This window comes from Poecile atricapillus, chromosome 10, assembly GCF_030490865.1.
Source record: "Poecile atricapillus isolate bPoeAtr1 chromosome 10, bPoeAtr1.hap1, whole genome shotgun sequence".
NCBI lineage: Eukaryota > Metazoa > Chordata > Aves > Passeriformes > Paridae > Poecile > Poecile atricapillus.
In genome coordinates this window covers 15,643,331-15,651,600 of record NC_081258.1, presented here as the reverse complement: position 1 = coordinate 15,651,600, position 8,270 = coordinate 15,643,331, and the positions used below count along the sequence as shown (strand labels likewise).

The window sequence follows — 8,270 nt, the reverse complement described above, 5'->3', positions numbered from 1 at the left end:
GCTGGAAGAATCAGCTTGAGTCATCTGGACAAATCCCAGGATCTCACACTCCTTGCAGGAGTCATTACTTTGCTCTTGGTTTTGCCATGTAGTGAAGGCTTTTGGCTTCAAAAAGGAGCTGACTGAACCTGGTGCTGGTTTTATTGCTCCAAGCACTGTCTTTGGAACTGGTCCAGCCCTGAGCATCTGCTCTCCAGCCCCAGTCAAGAGAGCAATGGCCTGGGTTAGGATTTCCCAGGCCGTGAACTTGGACCATGTGCTTCAAGGCAAGCACAGACTTGGTGCTACTGGAGAGACCTGCTACATTGTGGTCTTGTAACTGCACCCAGCAATGTGACACTAAAGAGGAGCAACGTTTCAGAAGCTTCCTGAAAATCTCATTCCTCTGAAGGCATCGGATTGCTGAGAATTCTGAAGGGAAGGAAATGCTTTAGTGGGCAGTTATTTCTGGAGCAGGCACTCTCTGCTCACTTCTTGGACCAGATTATTTTCTTAGGATGGGCCTTTTCCTCCATCTGCTATCCCAAATTCAATCCCTCCACACCCTGGGAATTGGAAGCAAGGGTGAGGCAACATGCCAACATCTTCCTACCAATCTTCCAGGTGGATAACATCAAGGTGTGAGTCTCTGAAATACATCTCTCAGAGACCTCTTCCCAAATGCCAGCCTCGATTATTAATATGAGTTAATGATTTACAGGGCTCTCTGCCTCTGCCCCTCCTCTAGCCCACACATGCCCAGCGAAGGAGGAGGGGCAACGGGTACTATATTTTGTTAAAATTAATTGAGAAATAGGGACAATTTGAAACCACAACCTATTTCTGTGTGCAGCAAAACATGACATTAAAGTGGTAAGTGGAGAGCGTGTGAATGAGCCGGCTGTTCAGGAATGGCAGCTGGATATTTGTCCCAGTTGTCTCCTACCATCTGATTAAGGGAACAAGTTATTTCATCGTGCCATATAAAGCGTGCTCTAACCCACTGACTAAATATAGCTGATCATTTCTAACTAATGCCTTGCTTTTTGTGTGCTCTACTTGTTTGTGTAAGGAATTGTGGAGGAAAGAGAAAGTGCTGCTAATCCAGGTGCTGTGAGGGAGTGTTTGTAGCCCATGGGAGAGACAAGCACATCCAGCAGACAACATTGTTGGGATTTGGATGGGGCATTAGTTAGCAACAGAGGCCAGGAGTTAACCTGAAGAACCATAAAGCTGGTGCAGAATGGTAATTTTTATGCTGTTTAGTGTCTGTAAATTGAAAATAGATGACATAAACAAGTGTTATTACAGCCGGAATAAATGTATGTCAGTTTAGAAATGTAATTTCTAGGCCAAGCTGTTCCTGTTAAGCCTCTTCAGCTGTGCCAAGGTTTTGTCTCTACTCAAAGACATTCTCACACTTGTAAAGCCGTACATCAAACCCCCAGATTGCCAGGGCTCGGTATGTTATCCCTGCCTGGCTTAGAGCAGCAAGAAGACACAGGGAGGTTCCCAGGGCTCCCAGGAATGAGTGCAGCTAAAGGGAGCAATGCAGCAGAGCAAACAGCATCCGAATGGTCCAGTCCTGTAAAACCAGCACAGGGAGCCCCTCGGGGGAACGAGCAGAGCCCAGGCTGAGAAACAGTCCACGGCCAAAAAGCATCCTTGGCAAAAGCAAACCACGGCGTCCCCTTTGGCCTGAGAGTCGTGAATTGCAGGGGGAGACCTGAGATGTTTTAGAGATGACCCTGCCTACAGCCCAGGCGTTCAGGGAACGTGGTACCAACCCCAGGGGAGCGGGCAGGGCTCCGGCAGCCCGGCCGAGCAGGGAGGGCAGAGGCCGCAGCCGCGGTTGCCGTGGCAGCGCTCCCACAACACGCGGGAAGTGCATCCGGGGCCGCCCCAAGTAGTTCCTCGGTGACGGCGGCGGCGCGGAGGGATCCGCCGTGTCCTGGCAGAGCGGCGGCCGCGGCCCGGCGCGGCCCGCCCGGCCCCGGCATGTTCAAGAACACCTTCCAGAGCGGCTTCCTCTCGGTGCTCTACAGCATCGGCAGCAAACCGCTCCAGATCTGGGACAAGAAGGTGAGGCGGCGGGCTCGGGCAGCGGCGCGGCCCGGGGAGCTCGGCTCAGCCTGACGGGACAGGCCCGAGGCCGCCGGGAGCCCCCGGAGCGCTGCGGGCACCTGTGGGGCCGGAGCTGCAGCGGCCTGGTTACCGGGACCCCCGGGAGCGGGATACCGGCATCTCTCCGGTACTGGTTACCGGGAATCCCCCGGGGCCCGGGCCCTCGGGGTGCTTCTGAAAGGAACGTGTTATTATGAGTTATTTTCTGTCTTTGCTGGGCAGAAGAGCCCGCCCGGCATCAGAAGCTGCAGCACTGTGGGAAAGCTGCAGCAGTGCCCAGCACTGGCTGTAGGCAGCGGCATGCCCGTGGTCACTGGGGGGGCTGAGGTGGGCGTCCCCTCTGGTGCATGACACACATTTCAAACAGGCTTGCCAAAGGCTTGCAAAAGTGGGCTGTGTGGCGGCTTGCAGGGTGTAGAAGTTGTGAATGTCTCATCACTTTGTTTCTCCCTCCTGACAGTTTTTAGAGTGGTTCTGCTCAGGGCCCCGTGCCTTCTCCAGGCTGTCTTGCATCACGGAGCCCTCCTCAAGATGTTTAGAGATGTTGAGCTGTGCTGCTTCCCCCCGTCCCAAACCATCCATGGTTTAGTAATTCTGCAGAATACTTGTTGCAGCTTCTGAGACCGAGGCTACAATCTGTATTTGGTTCCTGTGCATGAGCCTTAGCTGAACTTCTTGTGGTTTCAGCAGGAACAAAAGCCTTCAAGGCAGTTCGGACAGCAGTGATGTTTGACCTGAGTGGGCTTGTGTGAGCATTTACAAGTTGTGAGATGAGGGACCCGAAGCACAGACCCATCCTGTTTCCTATCAGTGGGGTACCCACGTAGCTCTGGGAAGAACTGGGATACCTCACACTGCCCATGTGTGTGTGTCTGTGTTTTGCACAAATTTCTGTGACTTTAAAAAAGGATCAACAATTTATTTGGATGGTGCAAGGACGGGACACATTAAAGACTCTTAGACAAAGGGATGTACTATACAAACTGGATAAGCCATAAGCAGGCTGGGCTGACCCTGCTTGGAGGTAGAGGTTGGACTGGAGACCTCTGGAGGCACCTTCCCACATGAATTGTCCTGTGCAGGGTGATACTGTTACGATTATAGCTGGCCAGCAGGAGCTCTGCTTGCAGGGTGGATGTCAGCAGTGGTCCTTTCAGCTGCAATAGTCTTGCAGTATTTCTCTTGCATGAAGCATGGCCAGCCTGGGTGTGCTTGTTGTGAGGATTGCCCTGCTCTCTTCAGCAGTGCATGAAATGCCCCTGTCACTTTGGTGAGAGCTGGAAACAGTAATTGACATTCTCCCATGTCCTAGGTGCATGCCTGAGATTACTGGGTTCCTAGCTGTCCTAATGCAGACTTTCATATCTTTGCAAAAAAAACCAGCAGGCTCAAACTTCTACTTTTTTTTACATCTTAGGGAATATCTCAAGTTTTTGTGATGTGGGGAAACGCCATATATTTTTTTTGCCTTACTAGAATGTGCACTGCTTGTGCTGGGGAAGAGAGTGTATGTGTGAGTGTGCAAGAATGTCCCTGAGTGTGTGAGCGTCCAGCCCTTCCCCAGAGGCAGTCAGCCATGCCCAGCAGTACACACCAAGTGCCCTTGGTGACTGGTGGCTGGCTGGTGGCTCCCCTGTATTGCTTGTTCTTGTTTTTACCCCTTGTTGCACTCAAGTTTGACTCATACTCTTTTATGTTTGTTTATCTGGGCCTCCGATATGAGGCTTGAGTCCCTTGTGTTCACTGCAGCGTATTTTGATAGATGGAAGTCTCGCACTCCGTGTACGTGCAGCATGCTGGGCCATAAACTCTTGCTGGCACTCTGGGGCAGTGATCAAAGCCTTGGAAACAGTGAGGTCCAGGAGAGTAGGAGCCAAGTGAATGTAGATGGGTCCTCCTGGGGTCTTATTCCTTCTCTTAATGGAGCTGTGTGTGGCTCTTCTTTCCCCTCTCAAGTAACGTCTGTGCTGTCTGCCCCACTTTTGTTCCAGGTGCGCAATGGTCACATCAAGCGAATCACGGACAATGACATTCAGTCACTGGTGCTGGAGATTGAAGGAACAAATGTCAGGTAGGAGAAGCCTCTTTTGCTGTTCTGGGGGAACAGGACTCTGCCCTGAAGCAGAGTGATAGATGTCAATGCCCAGCAGACATCATTTTCAAACTGCAGCAGTGTGATGCCAATGTCTTCATCGATAAATTGAAGAATCTGGGTCATATCACTGATACTACTCTGTAGCAGTGTGCTGTGCCTTTTCCTGGATGTGGTTGTAGAGCTCTCACTCTCATCCTCATTGGGACTTAGGGATAAAAAATAAAATCCCTTTATTTTTCCATCACTCAAAGGGAAAAAAAGGATTATTTAATACCCAGCCTCAGTCAGCACTGCCAGTTACTGAAAAAGCAGCACTGTCTGCTGTCTCTTCTATTGTCTTGGGCCTGTTCTCCTCACGTGACAGCTGCTCTCCCTACAGCAGGAAGATCAAAGAGAGATTTATGAGGGGAGTTGCTTGTGGAGCTTCTCTTAGCAACCTCGTCTCCATCGCCCTGGGAGACAGACGCCAGCTCCATGAGCGGGCTCAGAGTCTCCAAGGCTTCTCCAGGGGTGATTCAGAGCAGGGCGCTCCTTATAAGGGCAGTGGAGACTCCTCTCCTGCAGACAGACCGAGCCAATGCTTCTCTTCCTCCAAGAAGTGTTGATACAGAGCTTGCCAGGCGTGACGTGGACTTCTCAGGCTCGTGATCTCTGTTTTCCCAGCCGTATAGAGCACACAGGGCCTCTGCCGTGATCGGGAGGGCTCTACTTGTTCAGTCAAGGGTAGGAGGAGGTTGTGTTAAGAAACAGCACTGACATGGCCTTGAAATTGGGGAGGTGAAGCTGTCCAGGAAGGTGTTTCATGCCCTGGGTGAGAAAAGTGCAATTTGAGATGCATTCTTTGTGTCTTTTATCTTTTTCTGCATGCAGCTACCTCTGAAACTCTTCCTCCTGTTACAGGAAGCCCTGGTTATTGCTGAGATCTTATGATCACAGTTATCCATTTCTGCAGGTCCTCCAAGACTGCATTGGGCCAAGGGACAGACTTGGGTTACCTCAGGCTGTACACTTTGTGCTGTGTGAGATCCTAAAATGTTTTTCTCTCACCTCCCAGTACCACGTACATCACGTGCCCTGCTGACCCAAAGAAGACCCTGGGCATCAAACTACCTTTCCTAGTGATGATCATCAAGAACCTGAAAAAATACTTCACCTTTGAAGTGCAGGTGAGGAGTGTGCAGTGGGGAGGCCCCTCCAGGGACCACTGAGGAAGGCGCCAGAGAGCCTGCAGTCTTGTGTTGGAACTTGTCCCAGGCAGTGAGTGATCCCCAAAACAGTTTTGCTTTCTTGGCCATGTGGTGTGTCAGGTCTTCTGGTATGGGGGCATCAGTCAGCTCACAAACACGTTGTTGCTATTCCTGAAAATGGGTCTGTTTCCTGTGTTAAAGTTACTTCTGCTGTGGAATGGAGGGGTGGGAGTAGAGAGCCCTCTTGGAGACGGGTAGCGCTGTCCTGGGGAGTGGGGGGCCTGGCACCTGGGTGAGCAGCCTGCCTTCCTTGCCCAGGTGCTGGATGATAAGAACGTCCGCCGGCGTTTCCGGGCCAGCAACTACCAGAGCACGACTCGGGTGAAGCCGTTCATCTGCACCATGCCCATGCGGCTGGACGACGGCTGGAACCAGATCCAGTTCAACCTGTCCGACTTCACGCGCCGCGCGTACGGCACCAACTACATCGAGACCCTGAGAGTGCAGGTGAGAAGCAGCCATGACCTGCCCTGGGAAACCAACAGCTGGTGATGTTCCTGCTGGCTGGGACAGCAGGATGGGAATCTGGCTTTAGCCCTGCCTGGTTCCTTTGCCAGCCCTGCTCTTTGCAGAGCACTGTGGAAGGGGAGCAAAAACCTGACTTAGGCCTCACTTTACTTGACTAGACTGGGATGAAGGAGCCCGTTTCCACCTTATTTCTCTGTCTGGCTGTTGGTTAGGATGAGACTTGCAGTTCCCTGTGGCATGCCATGAAGGTGGAACTCTGCTGGGAATTAGCTGTGTGTTGCTTTACTGTCCAGATAGGCTGGACAGTGATTGTGTGAATGGGAAAGACCCACAGTGTACAGACCATTCATACCCCTGGTCAAGCTTGTTTCCTAGTGGTAGTGGAGTGACTCTGCTTGCACTGAATTGCTTGTACAGAGCTGATGCAGTGTTTGTTCCTGCTGAGGACATGGCACTTGTTCCATATGCTAGGAAGTCATGTTCAAAGTGTCCAGTGGTGTGTGTTATTTTGAGGAATGTCTGTGTGTGAGCTCCTCTCTCCCTGAGGTACAGGCAGTCAGCTGAGAGTTGTCTGCCTTCTCACATACTCATGAGGGGACCAGAGCAGCTCCTTTGCTGCCAGCTGATAGTGGAGGCAGCACAGACTGGACAGGCTCATTCCTGACCTCAGGGAGGCCTGAAGTGGGCATGTTAAAAATGTAGCAGGCTGAGGCTGTGGGTGTTCCAGCAAGTGCTGATACTGGCAAAGCAGAGGTCAGTTCACAGCAGAGAGTCCCTGTAGCAACTAAGACAGATCTCAGTTGGCAGAGATGCCAGAGCTTGGACAAATCTTTTGAGTGTGTTCATCCCTGGAAGAGAGCATCTAATGCAAAGCAGAGGACACAGACCAGCATTTATCTGATGCCCTGTCAGATTCAAAAAAGCAAGACAGTGAGGTAGATTTCCAGCTGCTGAGCCAAAGAATCCATGTTGCAGCATGACACCCAAAGCTGGATGTGAAAAGAGCATGTGGAAAATGGAGTGACTCTTTGTTTTGACTCTCAGATCCACGCCAACTGTCGCATCAGACGGGTGTATTTCTCTGACCGGCTGTACTCAGAGGATGAGCTCCCAGCTGAGTTCAAGCTGTATCTGCCTGTCCAGAACAAGGCCAAGGTGAGCTAGATGTGGGAAGGAGGGTGGGAGAACAGTGAGCCTGTCCAGCATTCCTCTGCCTTCTCCTTCTGCCTTCACAACCCGGAGTTTATTCTGGCAGCAGAGCTCTCACCAGCTTTGGCCACCAGCCAGGGAGCACCTTCTCTGTTGCCAGGGCGAGCAGTCTGTCTGGGGTGCCTTGTTGCATTGCTTTCCTGCCAAAACACATGGAAATTGTCATTCCCATCTCGGAGCAGGGTGAGCTGTTCAGCTGCTCCCCATGTCCTCCCTGGTTGTATTGAAGGACTCTGGGCAGTTGCAGCCTCCCGGCATCTCTCCAGGGCTTTCATCCATGACTCAGCTCAGCAACTTTGCTCTTCAGAGCAGCTGCAGCTCCACATTTGTCTTGCAGGAGAGATGCTGTTTATGTCTCTGTAGCCCAAAATGAGTCCCCTCTGATCTTTTCCCTGCCCAGTGCAGATGGTGGTGCCATGAGGGGGGAAGGAAACACCATGGCTGCCCTCAGGAGGAGATGCCAAGCTCTGCTCCTGCAGTGATGGGAGAGGAGTGAACATGCTGGCATACTGAGAGATCTTGAACAACATGCAGCAATTTTGAGGCTTGTGAGGAAACACCTTCTTTGCCAGGGCCAGCCTGTCCCAATGCAGACACTTCTTTTAGCAAAGAATATTCCTGGGCAAAGTCTCAAGCTGCTGAGGGAGGATGTTGGGGGCTCCTAGTGGGAGGTAGAAAGCAGTGTTAACTGTAGGTAACCTGTAGGTTCACCTGTGGTGAACCTGTCACTGTCTTCTGGGCTGTAGCAGCCTCACAGAGGTGTCTGGGGAGTGCTTGGAGCCCTCCCAGTACTGTTGTCTTGTGCTGCCAAGTCTTGTAAGTGTCTTTTTTCTTCTCCCTGCTCTGTCCAGCAATAACACCACGTTGGGAAGAGATGTTGGCTTGCAAATTCAGAGTCAGAGTTTTCCTGACTGTTCCTAAAATGCTGAGCCTAAACTCTGCAGGTGGCCTGGTACCCAGTCTTGTCTTGCTCAAAGTGGCCACTGTGCCTCCAAAGAAGGGATTCAGCAGGAATTGTGGAGTTAAGTGTATCCTCTTGAAGTTAGCGGTTTTATTTTTTATTTCCTTGTTTTCCATCTCTTATATATGCTCTAAATATGGATGTAATACTTGTTCTTGAAAAGTTATTAAACATTTGGCTCTGTAAA

General features: G+C 51.3%; 1 protein-coding gene across 2 annotated transcripts; it reads left to right on the top strand.

Moving 5' to 3' along the window:
• The first annotated feature begins 1,877 nt into the window (after positions 1-1,877).
• CFAP20 (cilia and flagella associated protein 20) lies at positions 1,878-8,270 on the top strand. Of its 2 annotated transcripts, XM_058846175.1 has the most exons (6): positions 1,879-2,061; positions 4,095-4,174; positions 5,253-5,364; positions 5,704-5,892; positions 6,958-7,068; positions 7,974-8,270. In XM_058846175.1, the coding sequence occupies exons 1-6, from the start codon at positions 1,978-1,980 to the stop codon at positions 7,977-7,979; spliced, it is 582 nt and encodes a 193-aa protein (XP_058702158.1). In that variant the 5' UTR covers positions 1,879-1,977; the 3' UTR covers positions 7,980-8,270. The 2 variants fall into 2 exon arrangements, with proteins under 2 accessions (XP_058702157.1, XP_058702158.1); XM_058846174.1 differs by lacking the exon at positions 7,974-8,270 and having other exon boundaries at positions 1,878-2,061; positions 6,958-7,077.